The sequence below is a fragment of the Somniosus microcephalus genome, chromosome 15 (assembly GCF_052327205.1).
Source record: "Somniosus microcephalus isolate GS21.2 chromosome 15, FLI_Smic_1.0, whole genome shotgun sequence".
Classification (NCBI taxonomy): Eukaryota; Metazoa; Chordata; class Chondrichthyes; order Squaliformes; family Somniosidae; genus Somniosus; species Somniosus microcephalus.
This window is the reverse complement of record NC_141001.1, coordinates 96,457,358-96,473,225: the sequence shown is the minus strand read 5'-3', so window position 1 is coordinate 96,473,225 and position 15,868 is coordinate 96,457,358. Positions and strand designations below refer to the sequence as shown.

The following is a 15,868-nucleotide window of genomic DNA, read 5'->3' as shown; positions in this document are numbered from 1 at the left end:
ATGCATCACACGCCAACCGAATTGGTAGTGCTGGGTTGAAATGGGCCAACACCTCTTTTGATGTGATCAATTCTTTGCACTTCTGGAAAGCTCGTTTACATTCGTCATTCCACTTCCATGGTACCCCCGTTTGCAGTAGGGTGTTCAGTGGGTGTAGTACTGTAGACAAATTCGGCAAGAACTTATGGTAGTAGTTCACCAGCCCGAGGAACGACCTCAGTTGTGACACATTTTCCGGTGCTGGAGCCTTGACTACTGCCTCAATCTTTTCAGGGGACTTATGTAACCCCTCTTCATCAATAACGTGGCCACAATACGAGATCTGCTTCTGGAAAAACTCGCATTTGTGGCGATTTGCTCAGAGCCCATATTCCTTCAATCTAGTGAGCACCTGCTCCAGGTTGGCGAGGTGATCACTGTCATTTTCGCCCGTGACCAGGATGTCGTCCAAATAACACTGGGTCCCTGGAATCCCTTGCAGGACTTGATCCATTGCCCTTTGCCAAATAGCCGGAGCTGATGCTACCCCGAACACCAGCCTGTTGTATTGGTAGAGACCTTTATGAGTGTTGATCGTGAGGTACTGTTTCGAGGCTTCTTCTACCTCCATTTGCAGGTACGCCTGGGCCAGATCAATCTTAGTGAAGCGTTTCCCTCCAGATAGCGAGGCGAAAATATCTTCAATCCGCAGAAGCGGATATTGTACCGTGTGAAGGACTGGGTTCACTGTCACCTTAAAGTCCCCACAGATGCGAACCTTCTTTGGTTCTCCAGGCGTATTACTCAACGACCTCTTCATTACAGGAACGATGGGTGTAGCCCACTCACTCCAGTCCACTTTGGACAGTACTCCTGAACGTTCCAAACCTTCCAGCTCTGCTTCGACGGCTGGGCGGATCGCATAAGGCACCAGTCTAGCCTTAAAAAACTTTGGGCTTGCATTTTCCTCTATTTTGATCGTCGCTGTTATGCCTTTTAGTGTTCGAAGTCCCTCCTGGAACACTTCTTGTGCGTCAGTTAGCATTTTTGACAGTCGTCCAGGTGTGGCGGCGTCGTCATCCTTTTTGGCATCTACAGTCAGTGCTTGTATGGAATGCCAATCTAGCTGTATCTTCCGGATCCATTCACGTCCTAGTAGTGGTGGTCCTCCATCTGGCAATACATATAGGTCCATTTTTGGTGTTTCCTTACCGTTATATATAACGTTCACCCTTATTTTTCCTTTGGGGTAGACTTTTTGCCCCGTGTACGTCTTCAAGACAATCTCTGTATCTCTCAAGGGTATATGTGAGAATAGCCGCTTGTAGTCCCTTCGGTTTATGACTGTTAGGGCTGATCCTGTGTCCAATTCCATTTTCACTTGGACTCCAGCTATCTTGAGCGTGACCCAGATAGTTTGGTGATCCTCCGTTTTGATCACCTTATGTAGTTTCAGACAACCCAGCTCCTTGCTTCCGGAGTCTGTATCACTTTTCTGTTCGTCTGAACTACTCTCCGTCACCTTATGTACCTTCTTGTACTTCTCCTGTGGAGATTTCTTGCTGCTGGTTTTCTTTTCCGACCTGCAGACTCTTGCTATGTATCCTATTTTTCCACACTGTCTGCACACTTTGTCCTTGAACCAGCAATCATTATGGTCGTGTGTTCTGCCGCAGCAATAGCACTTCACTGTTCCGTATGACATTTCATTTGTGCCATATTCTTGCGGTCTCCGTTGTATCTCTGCAGCGCCCCGTGTGGCTGCTTCGTGTGATACTGCCATGCTGAAAGCCTTGTCCAGCGTAAGATCCTTTTCTGATAGAAGCCGTTTCTGGGTTCCTTCACTTTGAAGCCCACACACAAACTTGTCCCTTAAAGTATCTGCTAGTTCCGTTCCAAACTGGCAGTGTTTCGATAGCTTGCGCAGTTCCGTTAAATACTCAGCATTACTTTCATCTTTATGCTGGTTCCTTTTGTGAAACTTAAATCTTTCTGCTATCAGCAGCGGTGTGGGGTTTAAGTGGTTCTGTAGGATTGACACTATGTTTCCAAAATCCTTTTCCACTGGCTTCTCTGGGGTTACTAGGTTTCGCATAAGCCATACGTTTTTTCACCCATTGAATTCAACAATACCAGCGCTTTCCTCTCATCTAGCACTTCATTCGCCTTGCAGTACACTTCTATGCGTTCGACATATGTCGTCCAATCTTCGAGTTCATTGTCGAACACTGTGATACTGCCACTCTTCGGCATCCCTGGGTGTGGTTAGACTGGCTCAAAATGGCGTTTTCCCGCACTCTCCCTTCTTCTCGCGGCTCAAAATGGTGTTTTCCTGCGCTCTCCCTTCTTCTCCGCTGCGGCTCAAAATGGCGTTTTCCCCCGCTCTTCCTTCTTTTCCGCTGTGGCTCAAAATGGCGTTTCCCGCGCTCTCCCTTCTTCTCCGCTGCGACTGCTCGGCCCTTGAACACTGGCTGCGCTCTGCGCATTTCCCTTTCTTCCCCGCTGATGCTGCTCGTCCCTTGAACACCGGCTGCGCTCTGCGCGTTTTCCTTCGTGCCTCTCTCTCTTCTCCCGTCGACGCCGCTCGGTCCTGAACACCGGCTGCGCCCTGTGCGCTCTGCCCTCTCTCTTCTCCCGTCGATGCTGCTCGGCCTTTTCTGTGCCATCGGTCAGCTCTAGCCGCCGCTGTCCGGGAAGGGTCTGTGCCGTACCTGTTGCCAGCCCGTTTCGCTGGACCACCGTGACTGGAGAACCAAGCCCAGCTCTCAACAGCCTCCCCTGCAATGCTCAAATCTCCACTGGATGACTGGGCGGTTGCTCGTGGTCGACGCCCGTGCTTCTGAACTCGACCTTCTTGCACTGTTCTCCAGGAGCGAATCCCTGGGAGGTGATGCAGAGTTGCAGGTAGGTTCGAATCTGCCTCGTCGCCAATGTTAGATCCGTGTATTTTGATGTTGTGTGTCCTTCAATAACTAGACACGAGACTGCAGGGAACAATCAACAGGTATTTACTGGATGAGGGTTACTCTAAAAACTAAACGTACAGATCCCTACTCAGGGTTTATATACAGGTGTGGTCACTGCCGGTACTACAGTATACAGGAGCTGTATAAAGTAGTTCTCCCCTTAAAGGTACATACACTACACACAGCACCTCATGGATGCCCAGTTTTCAGCTGTTAGATCTGTTCTTAATCTATCCCACAACAGGATGGAGAGTTTCCTCAGTGTGAAGGCAGGACTTACTCTTCACATGGACTCCTATCAATGCTGTCATGGACAGACACATCTACAACAGGGATATTGGTGAGGACGAGGTCGAGTAGGTTATTCCCTCGTGTTGGTTCTCTCACTACCTGCGGTAAGCCCAGTCTGGCAGCTATATCCTTCAGGACTTGGTTAGTGGTGATACTACCGACTAACTCTTGGTGATGGACATTGAAGTTTCCCACCTAGAGTACATTCTGACCTCGTTACTCTCAGTGCTTCCTCCAAGTAGTGTTCATCATGGAGGAGTACTGATTCACCAACTGAGGAAGGGCGGTAGGTGGTAATCAGCAGGAGACTTCATTGTCCATGTTTGACTTGAAGCCATGAGACTTCATGGGGTCCAGAGTCAATGTTGAGAACTCCCAAGGCCAATCTCACCTGACTGTATACCATTGTGCCCCCCATCTCTTGTGAGTCTGTCCTGCCAGGACAGGACATACCTAGGGATGATGAAGGGGGAGTCTGGGATGTTCAGAATCAGAATCACAGAAACCTCACAGTGCAGATAGAGGCCATTTCGGCCCATCGAGCCTGCACCGACACATATCCCACCCGATCCCCGTAACCCCTACATCAACACATATCCCACCCTATCCCCGTAGCCCCACGTATTTAATCCCCCTAACACTAAGGGTCAATTTTATCATAGCCAATCAACCTAACCTGCACATCTTTGGACTGTGGGAGGAAACCGGAGCACCCGGAGGAAACCCACGCAAACACGGGGAGAATGTGCAAACTCCACACAGACAGTCACCCGAGGCTGGATTCGAACCCGGGTCCCTGGCGCTGTGAGGCAACAGTGCTAACCACTATTGGTTGACAGATATAATTCCCTGAATATGACTCGAGCTGTTGCTTGACTAGTTTGTGAGGCAGCACTCCGAACTTTGGCACCGGTCCCTAGATGTTAGTGAGAAGGACTTTGCAGGGTCGATCGGGCTAGTTGTGCCTTTGTTGTGCCCTTATTCGATGCCTAGGTCACAGCCGAGTGGTCTTCCCGGTAATTTTCTTGTTATTCTTTATAGCGGTTCAATACAACTGAGTGGCCTGCTAATAAGCTAACATTACTGAAAAGCTGCATAATATTTCAAACCAAGTATTCTGTATCCCCTTTGACAGAAAAAAAACCAACCACAATATTTTAATTATGTGGAAACCTTTTACTGAATGCCTGCTCCATGTGTCAGTGTCTTGTGATAATATAAAATCTCATGTCCTCATTTCAGTTTGAAAGCACAGCATTCAGCTGTCAGACTGTACTTTTACCCTCTTGCCCCAAGTAATTTAAAAATTAGAACAAAAATATAGTGTTACTGACATTGGAAAGACATATCAGAGTGCTTTATAGATCTGAGCATGAAATGGACATCGAGCAAAAAGGAAAATAATTTGTAGAAATAGAGTTAAAGTGGAAGGCCAAAAGATCAGAGAAAATACAAGGCCCAGAAATTCACTATGGCCCCGCCAGCTGGCTAGCGCCCAAAAGTTAGCGCTGGGCGGGAAGCCTGTAGCGATCGTCAGATATTCATTGTTAGCGCCCCAATTCGGAAGCGGGCGCTATACCAGGGTGTGCCCGCCTCCGCTTGGTGCGCTGACACTGAATATCAGCGCTCTTGGTGCCGCTGCGCCAGGCGCTGCGGAGTGGCAGGCTGCGGTACTGCAGGCCTCCTCCTTCTCTTAAGGGGGAGCTGCCTGTAACGGGGAGATCGCCGCTGGATAGTGCCGGCAAATGAGCCCGGCACCACGGAGAAGTGCCGGGCTCGCGGAAAGCAGCCGGCAATGCCGCGGGGGGGGGGTGGTGGAGGAGGCCGGGGAAGGAGGTGCGGGCAGGCGGCCGCCGCAAAAGCGTCCAGCCGCACCTTCCGCTTTAAAGCGCCCCACTAAGGCAGCAGGACGGCCCCATTTTCTGGTCGCTGTTTGCGGCCGCTTCGGAGGAGGCGGCCGCAACTAAATATGGGGATCGGCGCGGTTTCGGGGCGGAACCGGGGCACTGCGCACACCAATGACGTCATCGGTGCCGGCGCAGCGCTAACGGCTACCGCTGCCAATACCGCTGCGCTGAATATCTGCGCAAACTCATTTTTGGCGCAAAATCACCCTTTAGGCGTTAACTGGCAGCGCCTTAATGAATTTCTAGGCCCAAGTGTTTAGAAGGTTTCTGAAAGCTGGTAGGGAGGAGGTAAGGCAGAGAGATTTTGGGAGAGAGTTCTAGAGGTGTAGTGACTGAAGGAACAACCATCAATGGAGGAGCGAAGAGGATGGGGACAAGGAGTAGAATAGTGTTGGAGGAGTGAAGGGTGTGAGCGGGGACAAGGGTTTTCTTCTGAAGAGGGGCTGATGCCTGTTAAAGGAGATAGGGATAATGCCAGTTGATGGAAATAGATCGATGATGCTGCAAACAGGGATGAGGAGAGGAAGTTGGCTGGGCATGACGAGGAGAAGTTACTTAGAGGGAAAGGGTTTGAGTGAGCAGGTAGTGTGTTTCATGGACAAGATGAGTTTAGTGAGAATGTGGGAAAGATGGGGGAAAATGATAGAATAAGGTTAGGTTAGGAGGGCCATTTGGAAGAGGAGGAGCAGGGATTGAGATTGGTGTAGGGGGCAGATGCATGGGTACTACTGCAGGTAACCTTGATTTTGGATAAGTAGTCCATAAGTTCCTCAAATTTAGAATCTGAAGGGAGGCTAAAGGTAGCATAGAAATAAGATGGATTAGATGGTTAGAAGTGGATAATAAGTGGATAATAAGAGTTTAGCGTTGCTTCTACGCTCCAAGATAATTTTACATAGAATATATAGCACCGAAACAGGCCATTCAGCCCAACAAGTCCATGATCCACTTGAGCTTCCTCTCATCCTTATCTAACTCTATCAGCATATCCCTCAATTTCCTTCTCCCTCATATGCTTATCTAGCTTCTCCTTAAATGCATCTATACTATTCCACTCAACTACTTCCTGTGGTAGCGAGTTCCACATTCTCATCACTCTCTGGGTAAAGAAGTTTCTTCTGAATTCCCTATTTGATTTATTGATGACTATCTTATATTGATGGCCTCCAATTTTGCTCTTCCCCACAAGTGGAAACACTGGCCCCGATAGTGACTGGGACGGGTTGCGTAAGCGGGGGGGCGGGGGCGGGGGCGGGGGGCGGGGGTGGGGGCGGGGGGTGGGGTAGGAGATTTGGTTGGGCCTGCATGCTGTGGAGTTTTAACTCCACAGCGTGCTTTTTTTTAACCAGGATCCCCGCCCGGAAGCCAGCTGATTGACAGGCTTGGCTCCCTATCGGGCAGGGAACACTCTGGTGGAGGCTACAGCTGCAGGAGCAGGTAGAGAGCCTACTGCTGCATTAGTGGGGGGGGGGGAAGGTGTGGTCAGATTCGGGGGGTGGGTCGGGGGTCAGATCCCAGGGGTGGGTTTGATCCCCAATCCCAGGGGAGGGGTCAGATGTCCAATCCTGGGGGGGTAGGGGGGTTGGGGGTTGGATCCCAGGGGTGGGTTTGATCCCCAATCCCAAGGGAGGGGTCAGATGTTCAATCCTGGGGGGGGTAGGGGGTGTTGGGGGTCGGATCCCAGGGGTGGGTTTGATCCCCAATCCCAGGGGAGGGGTCAGGTGTCCAATTCTGGGCGGGGGTAGGGGTGGGGCTCTTTGAATGGTGGGGGTGGGGTGGGGGGGGAGTCCGATAGCAGGGAAGAGGATAAGCTTGGGGGGCTTGGGGAAGCAGTCCTGCTCCTCCTGGTCCACAAGTGCTGTAAAGGCACTTACCTTTTCCACGAAGCAATCCTCTCCTCCCTTTATCTGCTGGGTTTCCCGAAGCCTGGGAAATCCAGCTAGCCAGGGTTAAACCTTGAAGACAGATTGGGGTAGATTTTCCCGAACCTGTCAGGAAGAAGGCGGGACTTTCCCTTTTGGGTTTTTGACCCGCCTACTTCGACGTCCGGCCAATCCGCGCAATTTTCCCTTGATTGACCTTGTTGAGCCCGCCCAGCGGGCTCAGCAGGCCAATTAAGGGCCACCCGGCAACAGGTGATGTCACAGACTGAAATTTTATCTGTCAAGAGTTCTTGACAGATGAAATATCAGTGTTTCACAGCTGTTTGAAGCTGTCAAACACTGACAGTCTGAGTTCTACCATGAGTCATTCTGTACAGACTCAGTTAGAACTCTTACCGGCACTCAAAGCTGAAGGCTGTCACTTTTCACAGATCGCAGCCGTTCAGCTTTAAGTGCCGGCTGAGTGATGGGCTCCCGATGGCTACAGGAAGAAAGGCTGTGAAGGTAAGTACAGGTAAGTAAAAGTTCTTTACACACTTTAGACACACCAAACACACTTACCTTTGCACTCATGCACCCATCACTCACCTGAGCGCCAACATCACGACCCCTCCAACTCCTTCAACCCGACGGCCCGCCTGCTCTAACCTGGCGTGGTTTGGAGCCGCCGGGAAACCCACACGAAACCCCTCAAAATAGGGATTAGGCTAAAAACTGCCTGTTAACTACCTGTTAACAGGCAGTTAATTGGCACTAATCCCTTCCCGCCTGGTTTCGGCGGGTCCCAGTGCGGGGCGGGTACCTGCCGCCCCTGAAACTTACGTGGGGCGGGATGGTGTCAGGACCCCCAAATTCGGGATTTTCCCCCCCACACGCCTGAAACCCCACCTGACGGCTCCATGAAAATCTAGCCCATTAAATCTGAGGCATGCAGTCTCATTATAATATTTAAATGGACAACCCGCCTCCTGGGAGCGGGTTGGTTGCCCACCGCCTGTCCTGCCTTTGTTAAACCCAGAAGTGGGTGGGTTGGAAGCAGGTTGGGGTTGGATTTGAGATTTTTAAAATTTCTACATTGCACCCAACCCCAACCCATCCAGTTTTTTGGGGTTAAAATTACCCCCACTCTCTCTGTGTCTGCTCTATCAAAACCTTTCATAATTTTAAAGACCTCTATTAGGTATAACCTCACAGTTCTGGTATCACCCTTGTAAACCATTTTTACACCCTTGCCAATGCCTCTATATCCTTTTTATAATATGGCAACCAGAACGGTACACAGTACAGGTAGACTATCCTTTATCCGCACTTCCGAAAACCGCAAACCTCTAAAAACCGAAAGTTTTTTCGTGGAGCGTAAGTCGTGCGCACGACATGACCCGAGTGGCGCCAAACATGACAGGAGTGGTCCGGGAGCTCTGCCTTTCCCTGTGAGCAGGGCAGAGGGTCACAGAGTTCCCTCCTGGGTAGGAGATTGCAGGCCGAGCCGGGCAGTGTGAAGGAGGTACCGGGAGAGTGAACCCAACAATACAGCGGCCCGTCCGATAGCTGCAGCGGCCCGTCCGATAGTCTTTTCTTTTCCCCCCCCCGCCCGACCTGATTTGCGGGCCAGCTTAGTGTAGGAGTCAGCCGATATCCGGCTTTCCCACAACTGGCGGCGGCAGTCAAGCCCCAGACCCCCGCTAAGTCAAGGAATTCAGATACGGAGCAGGGGGAGCCGGAAACCTCGATCTAACGGCAGAAATCAGCAGCCGTTTTGTTAGGTTTTTTTTCTTCCCCTAGCATTTTCTTCCCCTAGCATTTTTTTAAACAGTCAGGCTGTGGAAAGAGTCTCTGTAGCTTAGCAACAGCTTCAGAGACGCTTCCAAGGCAGGGCCCGAGTGTTTACAAGCTGTTGCTAAGCAACAGTGTTTGTTGTCAGATACGGAGACGAAAACCTTCTGAAATCCGAAAAATTCCGAAAACCGAAACACAGCTGGTCCCAAGGTTTTCGGATAAAGGATAGTCTACCTGTACTCCAAGTGTGGTCTAACAAAGGTTCGATACAAGCTTAGCATGACTTCTCTACTTTTAAATTCTATCCCTCTAGAAATAAACCATACTGCTTGGTTTGCCTTTTCTTATGGCCTTATTAACCTGCATCACAACTTTTAGTGATTTGTGTATTTGTACTTCCAGATCGCTTTGCTCCTCTACCCCATTTAGATTCATATTTTTCAAGTAACCTCCTTATTTTTCTTACCAAAAGGTAATGGGCCGCATATTCCGATCCCTATGGGTGGGTAGGTGCTGTGTATTCACCCATAGGGACATCGGAAATGCCGGTTTCAGGCATGCACAGCACATGCGCTGGAAACCGGCATTTCCGATCTGTCAAGAATGGTCTTGATAGATCCTCCGGCTGCACTGGAGAAGGGTCTCTGCGGGCGGATAGTTCTGCTTTTTAGAGACCCTCCGCCCGCAGAAAACCCTTACAATTCTTACACCTGGTAAAAGCAGGCATAAGGCTTGTTTTCACCAGGATAAGAGTTGAAAAAAGTTTTTAAAAAATTTCACTGATTTATCATTTAAAAATACTTTAAAGAAAGGTAAGTTCATTTTCAGCCCCGTAAGAAACTTTAATTATTTTTTTCAAAAATTTAAATTTTTGTTTAAAATAATTAATTTATTGTAATTTCAAGTCATTTTAAAAATGTGATTTAAAAAAAATTATTTAAAGTTTTACTATGTTTTGGGGGTGATCTCCATTCATATATTTGACAGGTCTTCCTGTCAAGTGTATGAAGGGAGATTCCCTTCTGTGATTGGCTCCCCATGGCCTACGTGATCCCAGGGACGCTGCGAACCGCCTGCGCCTCTGGGATACGTGAGCCCTGCGCACTTGGAGTTTGGAGAGGCCCAGCATCGGAAGTGTGCGCGTCCCGGGAGCCCTCAGATAAGGGTGCAGATTTTTCCAGATCGCAGTCCTCCGCCCGTGGGAGGCCTGTGATCGGAATATCTGGGCCAATACCTCACACTTATCTATGATGAAATTAATTTGCCAATTATATGCCCATTCAGCAAGTTTATTTTGGAGTAGTCAGAGGATTTAGGCAAGGAGAGAGGGTAATGGTACACATTGAGGTGCTCCAGCCAAATCTGATGATGAACTGCTAAGTCAGTCACATGCCAGATCCATTCACTCTTATGACCTGTGTATTTGAGTCCATGGATGTAGCTGATGTACCAAGGGGAGCAGTGGAGTAAGAGACCTTCTGACATGTAGTGAGGATGAAGGTATTGAATGCAGAGACAAGTATATTATGGAGGAGATAAAGGTAATTAACTGAGGTATGAATATTATTTCAGTTTACAGGCCAGAGGACATCAGAGAGGGAGGTTGGGGGTAGTTTTTCCCAAGGGTGGAAAATAAAAGTGGATATATAGAAATTGGTGGATGAAAAAGTGGTCTGAGAGAGTGCTATTAAATCTTGGAGATCTCAAGACCCCATTTGAAGTTAAAGGAGTTGTCATGGAGGTTGGTGCACGTGAGATTGAGGACAGTGAGACGGGCAAGGATGTATTGGAAGTAGGGAATGAGGAGTTAAGATGAAGATTGAAATCATTGAGTATAAGGAACCATGTGGTGGAGAAACTGAGCATAGACAGATGGAGGAGATTTTAATGAGAAAAATACATGGGGGCTAAGATGGACAATAGATGAAGATGATTTTGAAGCAAAGTAGGTAGGGTGGTAAAGAGTGGGGCATTTAAAACTGAGAGGTAGAACTAAATTGCATTTGTATCGTGATGTTCATGACCTCAGGATGTCCCAAAGCCAGTGAAGTACTTTTTGAAATGTAGTCACTGTTGTAATGAAGGAAACATGGCAGCCAATTTCCACACAGCAAGGACCCACACACAGCAAAGAAATAAATGACCCGATCATCTGTTTTAGGTGTTGGTTGAAGGATAATTGTTAGCCAGGACACCAGGAAAACTCCCCTTTGAATAGTGCCATCGGACCTTTTATGTCCACCTTAGAGGGCAGATGAGGCCTCGGTTTAACATGTCATCCAGAAGACGCCACCTCCGATAGTACAGCACTCCCTCAGTACTGCATTGAAGTGCCAGCCTAGATTATGTGCTCAAGTCTCTGGAACCTGAACCCATGATCGTCTTGCTCAGAGGCGAGGGTGCTACCACTGAGCCAAGGCTGACACCTTAAGAAAGAGCCAGGGGAATTGGGGGATAGGCTAAGATGTGTTGGAGATGATAGCCACATCATCACAACAGCAATTTGGAATGTGAAACTAGGGAGAATAGCCTCAACGAGAGGGGGGAGGGGGATAATTGCAATCAGCATGGCCTAGAATGTCAAATGTTCCTCTGCATTGAGATCATGAATGGTCAGGCAATTATTTACTCAGAAACAAAATATTTTGAAAAGTAGCATGAAGGGAGTTCATCTATGATGATAAAGATGATGAGAATAAAAAGAAATTGCTTTATTAAACAAAAATACACACAAGAATTTGAAATTACCTATAAATATCAATCATAAAGAACACTGGATTAAAAAAAATCCTCTGTCATTACAGGGTGGATGTTGTGATGCGGGGTTGCATTGGGTAATGCGAATTTCAGCTTCTCCGTTAACATTTGCATAAGTGAATATTGATCTTCAGTTGCTTATTTTAGAAGTGTACATTTTTGCGATGAATTTGGGTAGCGTTAAGCCTATGTTATTACCGTATATGGGTGTATATCATAACATATTGTAAAAGGTAGAAAACTCAACAGAACAGTTGTGCAGAACTAAAAGTAAGTCAGTGACATGATTTAGCAAACATACTGGTACAATTGTGGTGATGTAAATAATAGAATCTGTGTCACAACAGACTGAAAAAGACGATAGATTTCAACTTCAAAATATTTTCTATTGATTCTTACTTCTGTGACGCTTTGCATCCCCAGTGGCATGTAACAGAATACACCTGTCATTGTTTTATCTTGACTTTTCTAACATCCAGGGAAAGAGATCACTGCGGATAGCTTTATGGAAAAGCTAGATAATGGAGCACTTCTCTGTCAGCTGGCACAAGCATTACAAGAGAAATTCAAAGAAAACAACAGTGAAAACAAAGCTGCCAAGGTAAGCCTGATAACCACAGTCCAGGGTTAACACTGTACTACAATTGAAGGTGACATTTAAAAAATTTTAACCTTCAAACATGCAAAAAAATGAAGTTTTGATGATTTGGATAATTAATGTTGTTAAACCGGCAACTGATTTTTTTTACTTGGACTTCTATGAGATTTTTGTTATATATCATTTGAAAAAATAAGAAGTTCACAACCAAAACTAATATTGATATTTGTAAGCATTTGCAGATCCTTTGTGGAGAAGTCCCGTCTTCACATTGAGGACAACCTCCATTGTGTTGTGTAGCACTACCACCATGCTAAATGGGATAGATTTAGAACAGATCTATCAGAATTGTATACCACCACAATTTGTAACCTCATAGCCCAGCATATCCCTCACTCTACCATTTCCATCAAGCCAGGCGACCAACCCTGGTTCAATGAGGAGTGTAGAAGACCATGCCAGGAGCAGCACCGGGCGTACCTAAGAATGAGGTGCCAACCTGGGGAAGAAACAACTCACGATGACATGCATGCTAAACAGCGGAAGCAGCATGCTATAGACACAGCTAAGCGATCCCACAACCAACGGATCAGATCAATGCTCTGTAGTCCTGCCACATCCAGTCGTGAATGGTAGTGGACAATTAAACAACTAATGGGAGGAGGAGGCTCCAAGAACATCCCCATCCCCATGATGGCGGAGCCCAGCACTTGAGCGCAAAAGACAAGGCTGAAGTGTTTGCAACCATCTTTAGCCAGAAGTGCCGAGTGGAGATCCATCTCAGCCTCCTCTGTGGTCCCCACCATCATAGAAGCCAGTCTTCAGCCAATTCGATTCACTCCACTCCTCAAGAAACGGCAGACCGCACTGGATACAGCAAAGGCTGAGGGCCCCGACAACATCCCAGCTGTGGTGCTCTAGAACTAGCCTTGCCTCTAGCCAAGCTGTTCCAGTACAGCTACAACACTGGCATCTACTGTGGAAAATAGCCCAAGTATGTCCTGTCCACAAAAAGCAGGACAAATCCAATCTGGCCAAATTACCGTCCCATCAGTCTACTCTGAATCATCAGCAAAGTGACGGAAGGTGTCGTCGACAGTGCTATCAAGTGGCACTTACTCACCAATAACCTGCTCACCAATGCTCAGTTTGGGTTCTGCTAGGACCACTCGGCTCCAAACATGGACAAAAGAGCTGAATTCTAGAGGTGAAGTGAGAGTGACTGCCCTTGACATCAAGGCAGCATTTGACTGAGTCTGGCATCAAGTGGCACTAGTAAAATTGAAGTCAGTGGGAATCAGGGGGAAAACTCTCAACTGGCTGGAGTCATACCTAGCACAAAGGAAAATGGTTGTGGTTGTTGGAGGCCAATCATCTTAGCCCCAGGACATCGCTGCAGGAGTTCCTCAAGGCAGTATCCTCGGCCCAACCATCTTTAGCTGCTTCGTCAATGACATTCCCTCCATCACAAGGTCAGAAGTGGGGATGTTCGCTGATGATTGTTCAGTTCAATTCCATTCACAACTTCTCAGATAATGAAGTAGTCCGTGCCCACATGCTGCAAGACCTGGATAACATTCAGGCTTGGGCTGATAAGTGGCAAGTAACATTCACGCCACACAAGTGCCAGACAATGACCATCTCCAACAAGAGATAGTCTAGCCCCCTCCCTGTGACATTCAATGGGATTACCATCACTGAATCCCCCACCATCAACATCCTGGGGGTCACCATTGACCAGAAACTTAACTGGACCAGCCACATAAATACTGTGGCTACAAGAGCAGGTCAGAGGCTGGGTATTCTGCAGTGAGTGTCTCACCTCCTGACTCCCCAAAGCCTTTAAGCCTTTCCACCATCTACAAGGCACAAGTCAGAAGTGTGATGGAATACTCTCCACTTGTCTGAATGAGTGCAGCTCCAACAACACTCAAGAAGCTCGACACCATCCAGGACAAAGTAGCTAGTTTGATTGGCACCCCACCCACCGCCTTAAACATTCACTCCCTCCACCACTGGCGCACTGTGGTTGCAGAGTATACCATGTACAAGATGCACTGCAGAAACTCGACAAATTTCTTCGACAGCACCTCGCAAACCCGCAACCTCTACCTCATAGAAGGACAAGGGCAGCAGAAACATGGGAACACCACCACCTGCAAGATTCTCTCCAAGTCATACACCATCCTGACTTGGAAATATATCGCCATTCCTTCATTGTCGCTGATTCAAAATCCTGGAACTTCCTCCCTAACAGCACTATGAGAGTACCTTTACCACACGGACTGCAGTGGTTCAAGAAGGTGGCTCACCACCACCTTCTCAAGGACAATTAGGGATGGGCAATAAATGCTGGCTTTGCTAGCGTTGTCCACACCTCATGAACGAATAATTTAAAAAAAATTGATCAGCAGATAATTAGTACCAAAAAATAAGAGGATTTTAATATTCTATCCTATTGTGATCTACAAGGCACCATAATCCTATGCGTTATATTTGCCTTACAGATCAGTGGCTATCAGTTTTTTTGCTAAAGAAACACAATTTAACTCAAAGCTTGAATAGATAAGGAAAGACTTACATTTATATAGTGCCTTTCACGACCCCCGGATGTCCCAAATTGCTTTACAGCCAATGAAGTACAGTCATTGTTGTAATGTAGGAAACGCGGCAGCCAATTTGCACACAGCAAGCTCCCACAAACAGCAAGGTGATAACGGTGTTAGTGATGTTGATTGAGAGATATATATTGGCCAGGACACCTGGGATAGCTTCCCTGCTCTTCTTCGAAATAATGCTATGGGATCCTTTACATCCGCCTGAGAGAGCAGACGGGACCGCTGTTTAATGTCTCATCCGAATGATTGCACCTCCAGCAGTGCAGCACTCCATCAGTACTGTACTGAAGTGTCAGCCTAGATTTTTGTGCTCAATACTCTGGAGTGGGATTCTGAAGCCACAACCTTCTGACCCAGCCGCGAGGGTGCTACCAACTGAGCCACAGCTAACAAAGGATTTGTGCAGTGGCTGCAGCATAGTCGTGACAATGGCAAAATGTAATCTGGTGTGTTTTGTACTCTACATTTTACAACATACAGAACTATAGGCAGAAGAATTGACTGTGCTGGAGATTTTATCAATTTCCTCTTTTCACCTCTAACACTCATGGGCGAGACCCTGTACAGGGTAGATTCTGATAAGAGCTCCTCACAACAGTTACCCTTATAGTCTGATTGGGTGACAGTGCCTTTCTAGATGCTGAGAGGAGCCAGGTGACATTGAATTCGGGATAGAAGCAGGAAGCTGTGTGGCACATGGATTTGCAAATTCAAAAGTGGACCTGCAAGCATCTAAACTGCCAGGAATTCCAAATCTAATGCATAGAAAACCTCATAAAAGTTGGGTGTTGTTTATTCTGGATCCTCTAAATTAGGAACACTTGCAGTGCCAAATAGATCAAAGTCACCTGTTATTTTTGGGGCTCCGGAGTTCCTTCCTGATTTTCCATTTATTGAGGACTTAAGGACACAAGACCATTGGTTATTGCAAATGATGTCATGGACATGTATTATAATACATCAACCTGACAATTAAGGTCAAAATGACGCTTTTAAAACCGTTCTTATTCCAAATCAGACAAATCTTATGTATATCCCAGCCAGAGAAGCCAGGCAAAATATGAAGAGTCATCAAAATCAGTTTACGGGGGTG

At 47.4% G+C, this 15,868-nt stretch overlaps 1 protein-coding gene across 5 annotated transcripts in view; it reads left to right on the top strand.

Annotated features, from left to right (window-relative positions):
* gas2a (growth arrest-specific 2a) overlaps positions 1 to 15,868 on the top strand; it is a 271,414-nt gene that overhangs the window by 68,142 nt on the left and 187,404 nt on the right. For all 5 annotated transcript variants that reach the window (XM_086008134.1, XM_086008135.1, XM_086008138.1 and 2 more), the window contains one exon: positions 12,039 to 12,160. In XM_086008134.1, the coding sequence (XP_085864260.1) occupies positions 12,039 to 12,160 (122 nt within the window). The remainder of the gene's footprint in view (positions 1 to 12,038; positions 12,161 to 15,868) is intronic.